The sequence below is a fragment of the Elephantulus edwardii genome, unplaced genomic scaffold (assembly GCF_000299155.1).
Source record: "Elephantulus edwardii isolate Elephantulus edwardi_28Jun2011 unplaced genomic scaffold, EleEdw1.0 scaffold00114, whole genome shotgun sequence".
NCBI classification, from domain to species: domain Eukaryota; kingdom Metazoa; phylum Chordata; class Mammalia; order Macroscelidea; family Macroscelididae; genus Elephantulus; species Elephantulus edwardii.
The window spans coordinates 3,530,743-3,550,777 of record NW_006399864.1 but is presented as its reverse complement, the minus strand read 5'-3'; the positions used below and the strand labels follow the sequence as shown (position 1 = coordinate 3,550,777).

Below are 20,035 nucleotides of genomic sequence, written 5' to 3'. Positions count from 1 at the left end.
AATAATTAAAAATATGTGCATTTATTTCATGTTACTAACATTACAATAAAACTTATTAGAGTAGCATATCGACATTTTATAAAATAAAAATTGTGCATTGTAAAAGTCGGGCTCTTCTGCTGACTTCCTTCAGTCTCCTCTTTGAATCCATTTAGTGGCGGCTTAGGGGTAAGGAATTTCGCTGCCAATGACATGCACACAGTTTGAATCCAACACCTGCTTTGCAGGAGAAAGAGGGGCAATCTCTTCCAGAGAGACTTACTGCCTCTGAATACCAGCTGGAGGGGAAGCTCTGGGTCCGTTCTGACTCAATGGTACACAGCAACGACAGTGTCATGATAACCAACATTTCTTGGATTTCTCAAGTATCCTGCAAAGAATGCTTTAACCCATGAGGCAGGTGAAGATCAGAAAAATTAGCTGTTTTGTTCAGGATCACAAAGTTAGCAAGTAGCAGATAACTGTTGGACATGGCAATTTGAGGACGAAACAATGCCTCCTAATCTGTGTGCTAGGGAGCTCTGCTGGCCTAGTGCTAAGATGTGCCCCTCTATGTCCGACTCTGGTGGCTCAGTAGTAAGGAATTGTGCTGCCAGCCCAAAGGCAAGTGCTCTGCCTCCACCATTCGTTCCATGGGAGAAAGAAGGGCAATCTTTACCTCTGCAGTTGCAGCCTCTGAAAATCCATTGGAGGGTCAGCTGTGAGTCAGTTCTGGCTTGATGACAATGAGTTTAAGTACCTATGAACTTAGGGAGCCCTGATAACATCCTGTACCATATGTTAGGGTGTTCAGCACAAGTTTGACGTTCCAGCTAGTCATGTCCCCTGTGGCGAAAAGATGGGTGGTTTCCTCGGGTAAAAATGTAAACCTCAGAAACCCCAAGGCAGACCGTGGAGCACTGACCTAACTTGATAGCCTTGGATTGGGTTTGGTACTCTTCCTCTACCTACTAATTTCAGAGAACAAATATATGAAAGCAAGTGAGCAATCTGGCAAATTTAAATCATCCTGGATAAACACAGAGCCTGTTCACATTTTTTAAGATACACAATTTCACTTTCATTACTGGAGAGTTAGCAAGCGGAAAAATTTGACCCTAGGAAATGCTCCTTAATTAACTCCATAAAATTCATAATTAGAAAAGGTAAGAAATTCAAACGTTAAGGCTCAAGACTCATTCACCATAATTATAATAACACTGAACCAGAATCTAAAAGGATAATGAAAATCTCATGGTTGAGCCAAGCTGTTAAGACTCCAGAAATCTAACCCCAGCATTAAAATACGCATTTGTAAAACTCCAGAGTACTGAAAAATATTTAATGCCAAGTTAATTATTTAGTAAGTGCATACTAGATCTTTGTGTTTTATGCTAAGCCTTTCTGTTGTTTTTCAAAATGTTAACTCACTCTGGTGCCAACAATATTGCCACTAGTTGGATCCTGTCTCTGAAAAAAATATTGCTGCTTTTTAAGTTAGTGGAGAAATTGCCTCCTGGAATGAAATAAAATTTGAATGCAATTTATTTTGGATGACACTGAGGTGATTTCCTCTAATTCATTGATAATGACGAGGCATTTCTCATTAAGGCAGCCTCATCTGAACCTTATCAGTTTGAAACAGCTGTTGTTTGAACTTGGGGTAACAGACAAGAGAAGGTTGACTATTAAAGAAATATAAAATAGGTGCCAAATGTTATTTAAGTGGTCCACTGGACATGTGCCTGAAATTTGTAAAATATAAATTTTGTCATTTATAAGGTGATCTAACATTTTAATAATGTCACAGAACCTTAAAACTATAGTTTCAAACTAGTAAGCAACATTATTTCTAGACATTATCTTAAAATACTAAAAATGTTTCACATATAAATAAAATTCTGAGAGATTAATGAAAAAGATAGCCCATGCTTTCTTAAGAAAAGGAAAATATGAGTCAAAGTCATGGACTCAATAATTTTCTGAGGCATTTCTGCCTATTATTTGCAAATTTGTATTTTTATAGTGAAAGTTTCTGTTAATTCTATTTTGTATTAATTTTTAATTGATATTTTAATGAACAATGATAGAGAACTTGGATTTCCATTCATTCATTGTTGTACTTTTTCCTCCCTGCCCACCCTTCTCCCCCAGTTTGCTTTTCTCTTTGAAAAGAAAAAAAAATAGCATTTGACCCAGCAATTCCACTACGGTGAATATACCCTACAGAAAGCAGAACTTCCACCCAAGCAGATATATGAACACCTATATTTATTGCTGCTTTGTTCACAATAGCAAAGAGGTGGAAACAATCCAAGTGCCCATTGACAAACGAATGGGTAGAGAAGCTCTGGTATATTCACACAACGGAATACTAACTACGCTGCATTGAAAACAAGGAACTCATGAACTACTATACAAAATGGGTGACCATGGAGGACTTTATGTTGAGTGAAATATCTCAACCACAAAAGGACAAATACTGTATAGTGCCATCAGGTTTGGGGGAAAACTAAGAAAAGAGGGGATAAATAATGTGCACTGCATTGAAATAGATGAGAGGGAGAACTGTTTAAAAAGGATATATGATTAGGTATTATTTGCATGTTAAAAGTCCAGAATAAGAGCTGTATAGTAAAGTGGACTGGGGGGATTGTATAACAATGAAAGTTTCTGATAATTTTAAAATAACATACTGACAGGTGCACATATTCAAGCTTTATCAACTTGCATTTTTTTATAATTCTTTTTCTGACATAGCTATAATTAATTTGGCTATTAATACCTTTTGTACAGACTCAGAACTAAATTCATTCCAGAGGAATGATATTAAAAGCATAGAAAGGCTGTATTTTGTTTAGAAAATAGTTTAAAAGTCAATAATTGTTGTTTCTAAAATAGTTTTGAACTATTTTCAATCAAATACTATTGCTCTAGCTTATCGCATTACATAGAAGAGAGTCATGTGTCTCCAGAAGACAACTGTTTAATTCATGGACTAAAGTCCACATTAATCATGAAAGTGAATCAAAGAGTATTTACACATCATCCATTTGTCACTGTATTATACTCTTCATGCTTTTGACTCAGTTTATATTTAAGAGAAAATGTCCCAAGTCAGGTAGAAACCTGTTGCTTATGTTCTCAGAGATATTATGACGAGTCAGAATCGACTTGAAGCTGACCCTCAGTGGGTCCTCAAGTGATATAAATTGCATGGGAGATTACCCATCTTTCTCTGCCAAATAGCAGCTGTTGCATTCTAACTGCCTGCTTTTGGGTTGGCAGTACAACTCACTACCCACTAGGCCACCAGAGTTCCCGATTGCTTAGGGCACTCTCGAATGAAAAGATGCCTCCATACAGCATTGTTAGAGAAGACAAGGTTTAGTGGTCTAACAGAGACTGGTGAAACTCCCAAAACTGTGACTCTAAAACGCACTTCAAGCCTAGAACTGAATCTACCTGCAGGGATCAATTTTCACCCAAACAATGGCTAGACTCATGAAGTGAATAACACCAGAGAGAAACAGACTCTTCTGTGTATCAGACATATGAGACCAAAAGGGTAGTATTTTGTTCAAAAACAAAGCTCAGAAGGCAGGAAGGGCAGGGACATACAATTGGAAATGGGGAACCCAGGGAGGAAAGAGGAAGAATGCTCTTACACAGAAGGGACTGAAAAGAAAACACATATAAATTGTTGATTGGAAAACCAATTTACTCTGCAAACATTCACCCAATAAAAAGTTAAAGTGAATAAATAAAATTATGTGACATATAAAGTAAAATTTGGTGAACATATGTCAGTTAAACAAATGTCTTTACTTTTTGAAAAATTATTATGTAAACACAATGATAACCAATTAGATGTATCTATCTCATGAAAATAGGGACTACACTTAATTGTATTGCTATTCTTTCCAAACTTCTAATCTCTGAATAGCTATTTAGTGAGTACACAAAATGTGAACCAACATTCTAATTTATCACAGCTATAGGGAGTTCTGGTGGCTTAATGGTAAGGAGTTGCACTGACAACCCAAATGTACATGGTTCAAATCCAATAGTTACTCCATGGAAGAAAGATGGTCAGTCTCTTCTTGTGTGGCTTAATGGTTCAAAAAAAAATATATATTACTATTTGACCCAAATTAAAGTCCTCATTTTTCCTCTTTTCTGTCAAATGACCCAGAATTTTTTAGTGAAAACTATGATAACATTTTCGGCAAGGAAATTCATTTAGGTCTGGCACATGCATATCCCTGCAACCAAGGGCCATTAGCACACCCAGTGCTGCTGACAGCCAGCAGTGCCCTCATTCACTAGCAAACATTCCCAGGAGTGTGGGACTCCACTTTGGTGAAGAACACTCCATTAGGATGTCACATAGTGATGAGGCATGGTGGTTGAAGTAATCCACCATTCATGGAAAAGCACTGGAATGCAATGCTCAGAGCTAGACTACATAAAATTCTAGGGCCAGGATCTAGAATGAGCTGACTTTTCTAGTAATTTCATTGACCCCTGCTGGTCTCCAGCTACATTAGCTGCAGGCACATGGTCTTGCAAATCATGAACAGCTGTGAAACGAGAGAGAGAGAGAGAGAGAGTGAGTGTGAGTTAGTTCTCATATTGAGCAGCAAGACTTGAGGGAGACTGGAGCAAGACTCTGAGGAGACTGAGATCGTGGTGATGGTTGTGGAGAGACTGTGGCATTGCTGTGGAGAAACTGTGGCAGAGTGTAACGAGAGGAGCCCTGAGATAGAGGCCATGTTAAAAGCTATGCTATGATAACTGGATGATTGAAGGAGAAACTGACATATCTGCTCAGAGGCAAGCTTTGTTCAGTGATTTGGATTTGTGCTACTTCACTGAAACAGGACTTCTACCAATTGAGGAATTGTATTTTGCTATTAATCTTGCTGGAGACTGCTGGAATAAACCTGGACTTGCACTGGGTAATATTCTTTGCCTCCCATATTCTTCAACTTATTTTCCTAATAAACCCCACTCTTGGTACCATAACTGTAAGTTAAGTCTGTGAGTCAATAATGATTATCAAACCCATATGATTGGGAGACATAGCTGCAGGAGCAAGGGGGTGTGTATATGTCAGACCTAGCAGCTATCATTTGCTGTTATGGATATTATAGATGGGGAAAGCTCCTCTTTTTGAAGTGGGCAGAAGTCAGACTCGGCCATCCTCATGTTGCATCTGCTCCTTTTTGCAAAGGCTATCTAGGTTTACATATCAGCAATGTCTCCTCCAACGGTAAGAGCTTGGGCACATTATTTCATGTTCCTAAGATAACTCTGGTGGCCTAGCTTTAAGAATGTGTTCTGCGATGCCGAATGCATGCAGTTTGAATCTGCCAATTGTTCCATGAAAGAAGGATGTGCAATCTCCTCCCATGTAATTAACTGCCTTTGAAAACCCACTCAAGGGTCAGCTATGGGGGGGTTCCAACTCAACAATACTGAACAACAACAAAAATATAGCTCTGGTGGCCAAGTGGTGAGAAGCTGTGCAACCCAGCCCAAAGCACATGGTCTGAATCCATGCTCTGAAAATCCATTGGAGGTCAGGTATTGGTTGATTCTGAGGTGACGGTATACACCAACCACCACCTACTAGTAAATTATAACTATTGTACTCATAATTTATGATACTTGTAAAACATACTGAAATTCTCATATTTCAGTGCATTCCTTTATACCAAAAATGAAGGTACGTGGCAAAAGGAAACAAGTTTTAGCTTTATTAAAGATAATAAATAAAAGTTATTAACATAAATGTTAAGATTAACAATTAATTGGTAGAATGATATTTCACAACTTTATATGCCTTGATTTAAAACTCATTATCAAGTAACCATGGGGTGTAATTTACCCTTTATTTAATTTAGTTTAAAATTGAAACTGAGTTTAATTATAAGAAGATTTATGATTGATCAGAAGAACTATGTTACATAAAATAACACTTTTCAACATTACAAAGTTGTTATTGTGTTGATTTTTTTAAAAAAATTGTTGTAACTAATATCATGTTTTCCAGTGATGGAAAGGTCATGTTTGTGGTTCAAGCTATGCATAATAGGACACAGAGACACATTAAGAGTTAATTTGTGGCATGAAAGTGATTAAGTTTTTAATCTCTGAGTATATAACACAACATACATATTTTTCTGCTAGCCTATTAGTTGAATCAATTATGAAAGGTACTTTTTACAAAATGGCTTACCTTCCATAGTCACTGTCTAGGATGAAGCTGATGTTGTGATGACCTAGAATTAATTAAAATAAGACAATTAAATTTGTAATCACAAGAGACAATAACTATATATTATGAGGCTGATGTAAAAGCTTAACATTTAAAAACATAAATTAAAAACTGTAAATATACAACCACTAATCTTCAAAGAGATGAAAACTGGACTTGCTTAAAGAAGTACCTACAATATTAAAATATGCATTAAATGATACAATTGGAAAATGCAGAATTAAAAAATACATACAACCAGTCTCAAAGTTGCAAGTAGAAAAACATGACAATATAAAATAAGAAATTAAAAGCACTAATGAAACAAATATCATGACCATCATGTCTTTAAATGTCATTTATTCATTAAGTAGTGATTAATTGGGTCAGAGTGAAAGAAGCACCCTAATTAATGTGGCAAAGTGCAAGCTGAGCATCCCGATAAACACTAAAAATACCGTCTGCTTAAGGACACAGTCAGTCAAAAGCAATGGTACAAATTCATTCTTTTACATGACATGGAAAAAAATCATGATAAAGTTATCAAAGTTGAGGGAGTTTGGGGACATAATATTTTACCAGAAATTGTCAGGATGGGATTCTGGCAAAGGACATGATGCAATAGGAAGTGAAGTTGGTTTAAGAAGTAAAACATCTGTGTGCATGGAATATAAAGAGCAAGGTGGTAAAAACGAAGTAAAGTTCATAGATCAAACAGTTAAATTAGTTCTGAAACCTCTGAAAGGTGAAAAAGAAAAACCAAACACTTTAATAATAGCACCTTAAATATAAACCTTAGGAACATCTCATACATGTTTTCACATGACTTTAAAGAAACCAATAAACAGATAAAAATTTAAAAAGAAAAACAGAAATGAGATGGATGGAGAAAAGAAAGAGGGGAAAGTCAAGCCTCTATTACCATTGATGATCAAATCAATACTTACCAATGTATGTCCCAGTTGTTTTACAAATCAAAGAACCCAAATCTCCGTGTGGATGCTCCAGTTTTAGACCATACCTAATAAAATACACATGTTAACATTGAACTTTATTTGACATTAAAGATTCAAATTATTTTTCCTTCTTGAGAACATCTCAATTCCCCCCACCTCCTCAAGTATATTTCAGGGCAGTAATTGTTGTTAAAACAAAAATTCTATTAAAGGAAACTACTTTCCATCCTTGGCTGAAGCTCTTTGAATACAGAGTTGTTTCACAAATATTTTTAAACTATTTTGGCTATTCTCATGGATACAACTTTAAAAGTATTTAAGGTATTATCAATAAAACAATTTTTATAGCAATACTAGTTAATTTTTTTAAATAATCAAAATAATAGTGCATATCCTACTATATTGGAAAAGAAGGGTAGCAAATAACACCTAACTACATAAAGGGCTACTAATTTACTATATGTTGTACTATAATTTACAAATTTTAAATTTAGCTATGCAATATTGTTAGAGATTGCTGTTAAAATAAGCACACTTATAGCTGCCATTTATTTTTCTATAAAAATTATTTTGATTACTTACATAGAATCAGATTGTGGTATGAGAAGTTCACAGGGCATTCCTCCAACATAAACTCTGTATAAACATTTTATTAGAAAGATCAAGTTATATTCATTAAGTTGTTCCAAACCAATTACTAGGCAAGCTCGTTGGTGACATTATTATTATTTTCCCCCCCTTTCTCCATCACTTAGTATTATCCATCATTCAGTCAATAAAGATCAATTGAATACTTGCTCAGTGCACCAGGACAGATCAGTGAACAAAACAAGAATGTCTGTCCCTTTGGGACCAATGTTCCAGTTGGGGGAGGAAGATAAACATGATTATATATAGTAAATATATAATCAATAGTATGGTGTCTTTAATTTGTGATAAGTACTCTCCATCTCACACACTGCTTTGAGGCCGAACACTGTGACACTGATGTGTCAAATGTGTTAATGGTTGACTACCCAGTGCGCACAGAGAGTGGGGTGGAACTCCCCGATTAAAACAAGCGTGGAAGGAGGAGTGGCATCCACTTTCATAATAGCTTGCCTCTGGAAACCCTATGAACCTAGATAAAGAGTATGAAAGGCACCCAAGCGTCGAGGACTCTCCTTCATAGGGTCACTAAAAGTTGCCTTTGACTCAACGGCACTTAACAACAACAACTATCCATCTAGGTCATCAAGGTGATTCCAACTCATTCTGGTTCTCCACTGGTTTTTCAAGTTGTGAATCTTTTCAGGAGGAAACTGCTTATCTTGCTCCTATGGAGTGGCTGGTGGATTCAAACTGCTGACTTTTGTATGACCAGCATTCTTTATTAAGTATTGTGAGAAAGGACAAATAAGTAAAAAAACAGAAGAAGAGAGAAAGACACTCATCCACCTGAAGGGCAGATGGAATAAAAATGTAGCATGGCTACACCTGTTCCATTAAGATTTACATTCTCAGAAATCCTACCGGGCCCTTCTCCTCTGTCTATATGCTTAGCCTGACTCAATGGAGTGAAAGGCAATGGGATATGATTAGAAGTAAACTCGGTCACAGACATTATGTACATTTGCTATAATGTGTAACTGGTTTGAGTTGGAGATTTTCCTGAAATCACAAGGCTGTGAGAAGCAGAAGCAGGTCCAACACTGAGGTCTGCTGCCTCTCCATCCAGCTCAACATCCATTGTTATCTGTTACCGCCTGAAAATGACATTCCATCTCAGGCAAGGATTTGGGAAGCTTCAGGGTGTCATTAACACTATAGAAATTGGATGACGGCAGCTCTAAGAATGTCTCTGGGAGCCCTGGTGGCATCGTCCATAGAGAAATGCTAACTCAAAAGCAGTGGTTCAAATCTATCAGCCGCCCTTTGGGAAAAAAATGGACAATTTTCTCCAGTGTGATTTATAGCCTTCTCCCCCCACCCCCCCCAAAAAAAAACCTACTGGAGGGTCAGCTCTGATTCATTGGTAATGAGTCTGAGTTTTAGGAGAACATCTCATATTTTCAGATATGTGATAAATTCTTTAAAATATATATACATATTAATATCTCATGATTTTCAAAATACAAAGGCTACCTCTAACCTCTGATGCCTCCTTTCACTTTAAGAGCTTATGATTTTTATGAAATAATTCCTATTCATTCCCTTCTATTACACAATTAAGGTCCAACCACAATGAAGAGTAAAATAATTTCTTTTTTAAAGCTTAAGTATTCTATTTCCTGTTATAATTATAGAAAGGGAAACTTAGAGAACAACATTTAAGAATTAGAACATAAACCAGACAATATTAATTGCAGTTGGACTTGCTTTCATGGGCTTTGCATTAAAATCCATCATAGAACATGTAGGGATTCTATTAGACCAGAAAAGAAGAGATGTATTGACAATTGCTTTCATGCCACTCACTCACCCAAATACCCATCTGTAACATGGTTAATAAACAGTAATTAGTCTGTCACATTTTAGTTGCTTTTAATAGCACTGGATCCATTCCCTATGGAATATCATATCCTATTTTTCAGTTGTTGTTGTTTATCATTGAGTTGGGACAGACCTGCTGTTGACCTTCCAGTGGTTTTTTCAGAAGCAGTTAATCAAAGGGGAGGAGATTGCCCATCCTTTTCCCACAGAGCAGCTGGTGGATTTGAACTGCATGCCTTCAGTATTGTAGCACAGCTTCTTATCACCAGAGCTCCACAAGGATGTATTTCAGCATAAAAAAGATTACCTCAAAATTCTAACATTTTTCCCATTTGAGCTCAGTGCAGTGTTACTTCCATAGACATCAGTGAAGATTCTCCCTTGAATTGTAATTAATGTACCTAAGGAGAAGAAAAGAAATTCTATAAGAGAGTATCTGCTCATGAATTTAATACCCAGGCACTCGTAGTGGTCTCTCCCTCTAAAAATCCAGCGTCCAGAAACTCTTCAGAGTGAATGCTTAGCAATGCTCTGAAAGTGCTAGCAAATATCATAAAACATGAGTCACATCTACAAACAATTACAGACTAAAGGGTTGGTTCATGAAACTTTAGATGAATAACATTCAGCCATTTAAATAAACTTCAATCTTTTCATTTGACTAATATCCAATTGCTTGGACCAGTGAGAGATTTATTTTAGAAAACAGATACAATCCATAGCTTATCCAAAAAGTAAAACTAAACTCTAAAGGGAAAAAAAGTAAATACTGAAAAGTATAAAAAAGTTAGAAAAATAGATGAATATCAATATAATCTTTGTTTAGGAGGGCATTTTTTACCATGAGAATGCTCTATAGCATGAAAATGGAGAAAGACTTAGTGAAGATTAATTAGAATTTTTTAAAAATAGAAGTTAAAAATGATAGAAAAATAATGAATTGATTTTTTAATATAAACAATAAATATGCACAATATTTGCCACAAATGACAGAGAACAGATTCATTTCACTAACATATAAAGAATTCTTATAATCTAATATGAAAAAATATGACAAGTCTAAAGTTAAACAAAGAAGATGACTCTAAATTATTTTAAAAAGCAGTACAAATTGTTAATAAAGAAATATATTCAGTAACATACATTAAAAAGAGAAATCTTTAAATGAAATTTACCCACCATAGTCTTAATGTAAATAATAGGAAAACAATTAATACTCAAGCTGTCAAGTTTTCAGAAACTGTCACTCTTAAATGATTCTACTGAGTTTATAAACTAGTATGATAATAGTTATTATCATGATCATTAGGAAGTCCATCAAATGCCCATTAGAGGAAAAGTTACATATATCACAGTAGGCTTTCATGTAGCAACAATTTTTATTTTAAATATTAGGAACTTGGAATATAAAATTTTAATAATACTTTTAAAAAAGAAAAATGTTCACCATATAATTTTAAATGAAAAAAGAAGTCCTTCTCAGTACTTACAATTCTATAAAAAATAGATATTTTCATGTACCACTTGTGCTCCCAGATTGTTGTTATTCTTGTTGTTGTCTGCCATTACGTCAGAACCACCTATAGTGGGTTTTCAGAGGCTGTAAGTCACATGGGAGAAGACTGTCTATCCTTCGACCAGGGAGCAGATAGTGGATTTGAAATGTGTTCTTTAGGACTGCAGGGCATCTACTTACCACTAGATCACCAGGGCTCCTTTCACAAATTGAAACCAGAAAATAATCCTAATCTGTGACTATAAAGTTTTTATCATCTAATTATTGACATACGTATGTGATGGAACTATTAACTTTTCTATTTTTTAACTTTTCTGTTATGATTGGGCATTAAACTTACAATCAAAAAAAAATTCCATTTCTAATATATCAAGTATCATGATTTATATCTTGAGAAGTTTAATCTGAAATCTATAGATTCAGCTATAATATAACAAACCTGGTGTTCCAGATAATGGTGTAATGCTTCTTATTGTTGGTGTTCTGAAACTTTTCACCTACAAGATAGAAATGTCAGTTAGCTATCTATACTATATATTTTGCTCTTGGTTTTAGAAACAATCACTTCTTTTAAGTTTCACTTCAAAAATATCCGTAGTGTTGTAGAATGTAATGAGTAAAGCATAAAAATATTATTCTGAGCATTGTGCTAAGTGAACTAACCCAGTCTCATAAAGACAAATACTATGTCGGACTATTATTGTAGAGCATGTACAAGGATCCAAGGGGTGAGTGGGCCTTAAACACAGGGTTGTACAATTTGATGGGTGGAGGGAGAGATTAGTAAAATAAAGTGGAAGTCCTGTGTGAAAAACAATATATATGAACTTTATGAACTTTTGTTTGTAAATCAGTATAAAATAAAATAAAACAAAGTATTCTGACTAATCAAGATCCTCTTCTTAACCCCTTAAAATGAATTTTTATTTCATTTGAGTGTCACCCTTAAAATGCAATCATTGTTTTGCTATTGTTGTTAAATGCTATAGAGTGGAGTACGACTCATACCAATCTTATGAACAACAGATGTGAACTCTGACTCGTCCTGTGCCATCCTTACTGTCTTCAACACCTTTGCAGCCATTGCCACAGATACTATCGGTTCCCCTAATTGAGGGTTTTATTCTCCTTTGCTGACCCTTCACCCTTCCAGCCATATTGTCCAAGAAATAGTCTCTCCTAACATTATGCCCAGATATGTGAAATGAAGCTTCCTCATCCATCTTTGCTTCCAAGGAATACTCCGGATACAATTTCTCCAGAAGTCTGTTCTTTGGAGTCTGTGGGATATTCAGCATTCTCCTCCAGCACCACAACTTAAATACATTGGATCTTCTCCTTTCATCCTTATTCATTTCTAGCTCTCAGATGCATGGCAGGTGATTAGAAAGATTGTGGCTTGAGTCAGGTGCATTTTAGTCTTTAAATTGCCATCATTACTCTTCTGGACTTTGAAGAGATTTTTGACAGCAGACTCTCTCAATGCTATATGTCTTCAAATCTCCTGACTGCTGGTACCAAATGTACCAGTGCTATACATCTTGTCTCCTAACTGCTGATAACAAGTATTTGTGTAAGCCAAATTATAGTAATACGTCACTCACGTAAGAATTTAGGAACTTGGTAGAATGATATTACAGAAAGCATATTGCAGGCAAAACTTATGAAGAAACAACTGTTCAGAAGTTTAAAAAAATAGAAAAACCTTAGTACATAAGCCTTAAAAACTAGATTTTTATTAAGCACTTCAAGCATAACTCTTAATCCCAAACATGAGCTGTAAGAGTTTCGGGAATTTACCTATATAAATGATTTCATTTCACTTGGATCCACAATAAACACTCAAGATAATAGCAGGAAATCAAAAGACATGTTGCATTGGGAAAATCTTTAAAGTCCTAAAGAGAAATGATGTCAGTCAATTTAAAGACTAAGACAAAGTGTTCATTAAAGAGAAAAAAAATGCCAGTTCAAATACTAAGGTGGGCCTGATCCAAGCCATGGTCCTTTCACTCACAGTCTATGCATCTGAAAGTTGGACCATGACAAAGTATGACAAAAGAAGAATCAATAACTTTGAACTGTGGTTTTAGAGAAGAGCATCGAATCTCCATGGACTTGTTCAAAAAGAACAAACCAGTCTATCTTGGAGAAAGTGAAACTAAGGCGCTCTTTAAAGGTAAAGATGGCGAAACCTCATCTCACAAACTCTGGGTATGCTGGAAGGAGGAGCCGGTCCATGAAAAAATCACATCAGGCTGGGAAAAATGGTGAGTGAGAAAGAGAGGCAGACCCCATTGAGATGAACTGACACAGTGACTGAAACACTAGACTCGAGCATGTCCGATATGGGGAGGATAGGGTTGGGAAGGTTTAGTTAGAACTCTTGTTCCTATGGTTGCTCTGAGGCACAGGCTCCCTGAAGATGCTGAACAACAATAACAACCAGCGTGTTCCAATACCTGTAGTAGAAAGAGTGGGTATTGATGTTGCTGTGTATCATAGAGTTAGGAATGGCCTATAGCTGACCCTCTAGGGGGGGGTTTCAGAAGCAATAAGTCACATGGGAGGAAATTGCCTATCCCATGAGCAGTTTGTGAATTTGAACCATGTACCTTGGCATTGATAGCACAATTCCTTACTACTAAGCTACCAGAGCTCCAATCCCATAGATGTGGGGCCCTAATGCTTAGAGCTTTGGACCCCGTTAAGCTGTACGGAAAAGACAAGTTAAAAAAAAAAAAAAGAGACATTAATTCTGAAGGTAGGATTATGGCTGCCAATCAGGTAACCTTGAAATAGGGAGAGAATCTAAGATTGGTGGTCCCAATATAAATATAGGGGTTCAGAAAATTGAAGAAGGTAGATGAAGATGAAGGACAGTCAGAGAAAATATAGTAACAGAAACCAGATCAAAACAATATTATGTGGAGGGAGCTCTGGTGGGCTAGTGGAAAGAAGCTGCACTGCAATCCCGGAGGTGCACAGTTTGAATCCACCAGATGCTGTGCTCGAGAAGGAGGGACAATCTCCCCCATGCCAGTCAGATCTGATTCAATAGTGCACAACAAATTGGGGGGGGGAGTAGCTACATTATGTGAAAAGAATGCAACTTGCTATTATTGGCAAAACAGTAGAAAATTATAAAAACCACCAAGATGTGTACAAATCAATCTCTGTAACCACAGAGTTTTCCTTTAAATAGCATGTTTTACAAAAACATTTTAACAATATATATTAAATGATATGTAAGTCACAGCTATATTTTCAGTAGTTAGGTCACAATCAGACTGCTAGGAGTGGTGGTCAGCCTTATGACACCTAACAATGACAATATCACCATAGCTGAGTTTCTGATTGACTATGGGACCAAATGTGTCAGGAAAGCAGAATTTCAGGATTGTTACAGGGTACCAGCTGAAGCTGTGATAAATATGAGAGGAAAGTAAATTTAAGGAGAAATACAAGGAAATCTGCTTGAAATATATAGAATTTAAGCTTCACCTCTCTTGTTATTCAGTAGGGAACACAGGCCTGCAACTAAAGAGGTGGTTGCCTGAGACTGATGGGAGTCAGAGCAATATTTATAATCTACCTGGGACTCACAGAAGCTTCTTCTGGAGAAAGGTTTGATCAGCATTTCATCTTAAATTGGAATGTTATAGTATTCTCAGCATTTAGCAATTTAACTGAAAACTCAGAAACATGGATGGTACTTAGAACAAAACAGAGTATGATAAATATATAAATTTTGGACAACTAACCTTTGAGTATACATTTAATCTCATCACATTAGAAATACACTATTCATTAAAAAAATTATTGCTATCAAGGTGATCTGAACTCTGTAGGACAGAGTAGAACTTTCTCAAAGAATTTCCAAGGTTGTCAACCTTCCACTTTGTTTTCTTTCATGGAGATAGAGAAGGATGATGAATAGAGCTGCCAACTTTTTGCTTGACAGCTGATGTCTTAAAAACAGCATGGGAGATCATTCAAAAATTTTATAGAAAGGGAAGGAAAGGATTTCCCCCCTTACTTAATATGCAGTAGTGTACAGGCAAAAATATAATCAAACTAAGTACAAGGAAAAAGAAAAAAACCCCACTAGAGTGGATAGAAAAATGATTTGGAAGTATAAAAACTTTCCAGCTTTTTGATGCATAGCAAGTATTGAAAAGACTATGGCCTGGATCGGGTGCAACTTAGTCTACAGACTGACATCATTGCTCTTCAGTACTTTGACAAGGTCTCTGACAGCAGACTTTCCCATGGCAATTTGTCTTTTAATTTCCTGACTGCTGGTACCAAGAGTTTTGATTGTGGAGACAAGCAAATTAAAGCTGTTAACAATCTCAATCTCTTCACCATCCATCACGATGCTTCAATTGGCCCAGTGGTGAGAATCTTTGTTTTCTTGATGTTGAGCTTCAATTCCTATTTAAGGCTGCAGTCCTTGACTTTCTGCAACAAGTGCTTCAGATCCTCCTCTGTTTCAGCCCATAGGGTTGTGTCATCTGCATAACCATAGTCTTAATTACTTGCTCTGCATCAGAGACAATGACTAGGGATGATAGAATTGATGCCTTTGAGCTGTGGTGCAGAAGAAGATTATTTACTATCCCATGGACTGCTAGGAGAACAAACAGGTTTGTCCTGGAGAGGGTAAAACCAGGCTGATCCTTGGAGGCAAGGATTCTGAGGCTTCATCTGACATCCTTTGGACATGTTGCAAAGTGGGACCAGTCCTTGGAGAAGGACATCATGCTTGAGAGGGTGGAGGGACAACACAAGAGAGAAAGACCCTTGAGATGGATTGATTCCTTGACTGGGGTAATGGAGGTGGGTGTGTCAAAGATAATAAGATTGGCACAGGATAGAGCAGGGTTTAGGACTTTTGTACATAGGGTCACTGTGAGTTGCAAGCAACTCGATGGCACATAACAACATAAAAGTTTAATTCATTAATAAAATTAATATAAGTAGAGAGAGATTCCATTACGATGGACAATAATAACAAATAAGTATACTTTTTTTAGGTCTCTGATAATGTATTTAGCTATATTATAATAATAGTGTGGGAAAGAAAAAATGTGACAAAACTAAAAAAAATTAAATTCCAGTTCTGTAAGATATAAAACACAAGACCAATGACAGGTGAATTATAGAGGAGATGCTCACATACATTGAAGCTACATGCCCAGCTCTCGATGTTCCCTTTGCAGGTATTATTTTCTGTAATAGGAATCCCATCCACACTGACTCTTACAGTGTAGGAAGCTTCTGGCATTGCTCTGGAAGGTTAATGAAGAACATATTAGAAATGCAATATCTATTTTATTTAATGTACATTAGTAATGGAAAAACCCTGGTGATGGGATTCTTAAGTGTTACACCCTCCAGCAGAATGTTGGTTGTTCAAACTCAACAGCCACTCTGAAGGAGACAAGACATGTGAATAAGCTTCCACAAAGATTCAGAAACCCTGTTAGTCAGTTCTACTCTGCCTTGCAGGGTAACTATGAGTTGAAATCAACTTGATGGCACACGATAACATTAATGAAAAGTGTGCTGGATTATGTGTCATTTGGGGGGAGGGACTGTTTAAAATTATAATTGATGTAAGTGAATTCTATTCTAATATAGATCTCTACCTAATATCTAGAAAAAAATAAAAATTACCAACCACCCTGTCATCTGTATTACAACTCTACCATCTTGAACCCTAGGTGATTCTTATTGTGACTATACGCATAGCTACTTATTAAAAAGGATACTTCTAACAACACAAACAATAACAAGCACTTAAAAGAGTAAAATTCATCTAGGCTTATTCAGTCTTTTTCCACTCTGTAGATTTTAAAAATACTCATTTGAGTTTCCCATAGGCAAATTTTTTATTGGTAAAAAACAAGCCAGCACGTCCAGTGCTGTTGTAAACTTCTGGAATATGTATTCCTGTTGCTAAGGTCATTATTGAAAGTTGTAATTATTTTTTTTCTCTCCTAAGTTGCTAATAACACACATTAATTTTGGCTGATAGCAAAAAATTTGACATGTCAGAGTATAAAATAACCATCTTTAATCTTAATGACCATGTCAAGATTTTGAACAAAATTAATTGAATTAGACAGATGAGCATAATTTTTTTATTTTGAGGCACATCATCACAATTTAATAGTAGCCATTTATCTTCTTAAAGAGCTCAACGATGATAAAAAATAGGGGCTGTAATAATGTGAAAATATGGAGAATATATTTACATCATGCTAGTATGAGGAAAGAACATTATAATTAAGAAAGGTATAAAAATACTCTAAATATCATGAAATAATATAACTGATAATAAAAAACTAAAACTATGATAATGCTAATATGTGTCAATCAGGCTGATAAGGTAGAAATGATCTCATAAAAGGTATTTTAGAACATACCTAGTGTAACACGTTATATGGGTTGAATGACTTGCATCTTTTTCCACATCACAAGGAAATGAATGAAACGAAGAAACTAACTGAACACTGTTTCCCAATTCAGCATTTTGAGCCCCATAATTAAACTGGTTTGCTTGAGCAAAACCTGGAAAAGCAAGAAAAGTGCATTGGTTTTAGTGTCATTTTACTGTCAGAAAGAAATCAGAAGCCGTTCAGTCTCGAGTCATTTAGTAAGTAATGAGGACTTAGCAATGCAGGAAGGAGCCCTCGTGAGACAGCAATCAAGTGCTCCACTGCTAACCCAGAGGCTGCCTGCTGTCCCGAGGAGGAAAGAACTGGCAAGTGCTCCTGTGAATGCCTAGGAAAGTCTGTAGGGCAGATTTACTTTGCCCTCTAGAACAGCAGGAGAGGATAGTCCTGGAAAGGGACATGTTGATTGAAAAGGCAGAAGATAATCCAAAAGAGGTTGACTCAGAATAGGGTAAGTTAAGAGACACTGTCCAAAAGGGTGCTATGCACTGTAGAAAGACTCAATGGCACACAGAAACAACAACAGAGTCACTATGAGTCGCCACTGACTCATTGGCACACAACAACAACAGCAGTAATGGAGTAAGTGGTCAATCTATTTCACATGTGTCCTTATGACTACAACACTTTTCAGATGCATCACAATTTTTCACAGATCATAGCTCTACCAGAGATGCCAACAGTGGAAAATAGGTTAAGTAATAAACTCTTTGCAGATTTTGTGACTGAAATTAGAGATGATGCCAATAGACAAAAGAGATGACAGACACAAGAGGCATTTGATATAAATGGTATTGGAAGACTTTCAAAATTAGTGAAGCACATTTTAGACAAAGAGAACAGGATGTGCAAAGGTCTTGTGATGCCATCATATTTGTAGATTCCAATAACAGCAAACGTGCTTGGATATGTGCAAGTGAGCAGAAGTATGAAATGTGACCAGAAAGGAAACAGTTTAGATTGTATTATGAGTGGAAAACCACGAGAGGCTTGGAAACAGAGCAGTGGTATTAAATGACTTACACTCCCCAAGATTCCTAAGCTGCTGCTCTGAGAATAAACTGGGGCAGAAGTAAAGATGGTGTCACATCACAGTGAGTGATGGAATAAAGTGTGTTTGGCATGGACTCAAGAAAGGATCAGAGCAGAGCAAGGAGTGCATTACAGGGTGGGGAGGGGGAGAGGAGTTAGGGTGCGTGGGAGATAAAATGTTCAAAAAATTCAGAGAATAAGTGTGGAAAACAAATCTTGACAGCTCATTCTGAGACATTTTATTGTAAAGGTATGCAGATAAATGGGGTGGTAGATTGTGTGTAGAGCAAAGGAGAAGTAGATGATTTTTCTTTTCTTTTGCTCAGGGGGAAGTAATAATAATATGTTTGCATCAGATATTTACAAATTAATAGAAAGAGAGAAACGAATGATATGAAACAGAACTGATAATTAATCTCACTCTAATATATGAAAATTCAAGACTAGACTTGGCGTAAACAAAGAGTATGTTTTTTAAGTATATTTATACTCTCTCATTGCCATCAAGCTGGAAGCGACTCATAACTGATCCTCCAGTGGGTTCTCAGAGGCTGTAAATTGTACTCGGGATTGCCTAACCTTTTCCTGTGGAGCAGCTGGTAGGTTCAAACCTCCAACTTTTGGGTTGGTGCTTAGCATACAAATACCATTGTAGCCAAACTGATGACTAATAATATTTGCTAAATAATGAAATTTGTTTCTCTAAAGGATACTACATATTTTAAGTACCAATACTTAATCACCTATAGATTCTATTGTCTCACAACCAAAGAAGCATAACATCAGTAAATAAGAAATAATCATAAACCCAGAGATACAGATTCAGCTGTTTAAACTCATGTATATATATTACCTTTAGGGGGAAAAAAAGGAAAGGTATTTCCCTTTAATACCAGAAGTTTTCAAGTATATGTCAACAAAACCATCACCACCATTATGAAACTTTAATAGTTGAAATATTTTGGCTCGAGATTTTTAGGAATCTGTGATCTAATTGCTTTTCTAAATTATGGACTATTTTCAGTGTATTCTGCATAGTCCATTAAAAAACATAAATATGGAAGCATGTAGAATAAGAAGTGGGACTTTACATGTCCCAGCCGTTCATCAGGTGCTAACGCTTATACTTCAGTTGCGGTAAAGTTGCATATTGGAAGGCAGTGCTATTTAAGGGTCTGTTTAAAAGTCTGCTATTAGGGAGCTCTGGTGGCCTACTGGTAGGAAGCTGCACTGCAATTCCAGAGTTCTGTAGTTCAAAATCCACCAGATGCTCTGCTGGAGAAGGAGGGACAATCTCCTCCTGTACCAGTCAGATCTGATTTGACAGTATACACACACAAATAATAAAATAAAT

General features: G+C 36.3%; 1 protein-coding gene across 1 annotated transcript in view; it reads right to left on the bottom strand.

Moving 5' to 3' along the window:
* The window catches only part of PKHD1L1 (polycystic kidney and hepatic disease 1 (autosomal recessive)-like 1), a 184,076-nt gene that overhangs the window by 152,966 nt on the left and 11,075 nt on the right, over positions 1–20,035 (bottom strand). The window contains exons 3-9 of the mRNA XM_006892350.1: positions 17,620–17,764; positions 16,371–16,479; positions 11,625–11,682; positions 9,977–10,070; positions 7,780–7,833; positions 7,189–7,262; positions 6,224–6,266 (exon numbers count right to left, since the gene is read on the bottom strand). Coding sequence (XP_006892412.1) covers positions 6,224–6,266; positions 7,189–7,262; positions 7,780–7,833; positions 9,977–10,070; positions 11,625–11,682; positions 16,371–16,479; positions 17,620–17,764 — 577 coding nt within the window. The remainder of the gene's footprint in view (positions 1–6,223; positions 6,267–7,188; positions 7,263–7,779; positions 7,834–9,976; positions 10,071–11,624; positions 11,683–16,370; positions 16,480–17,619; positions 17,765–20,035) is intronic.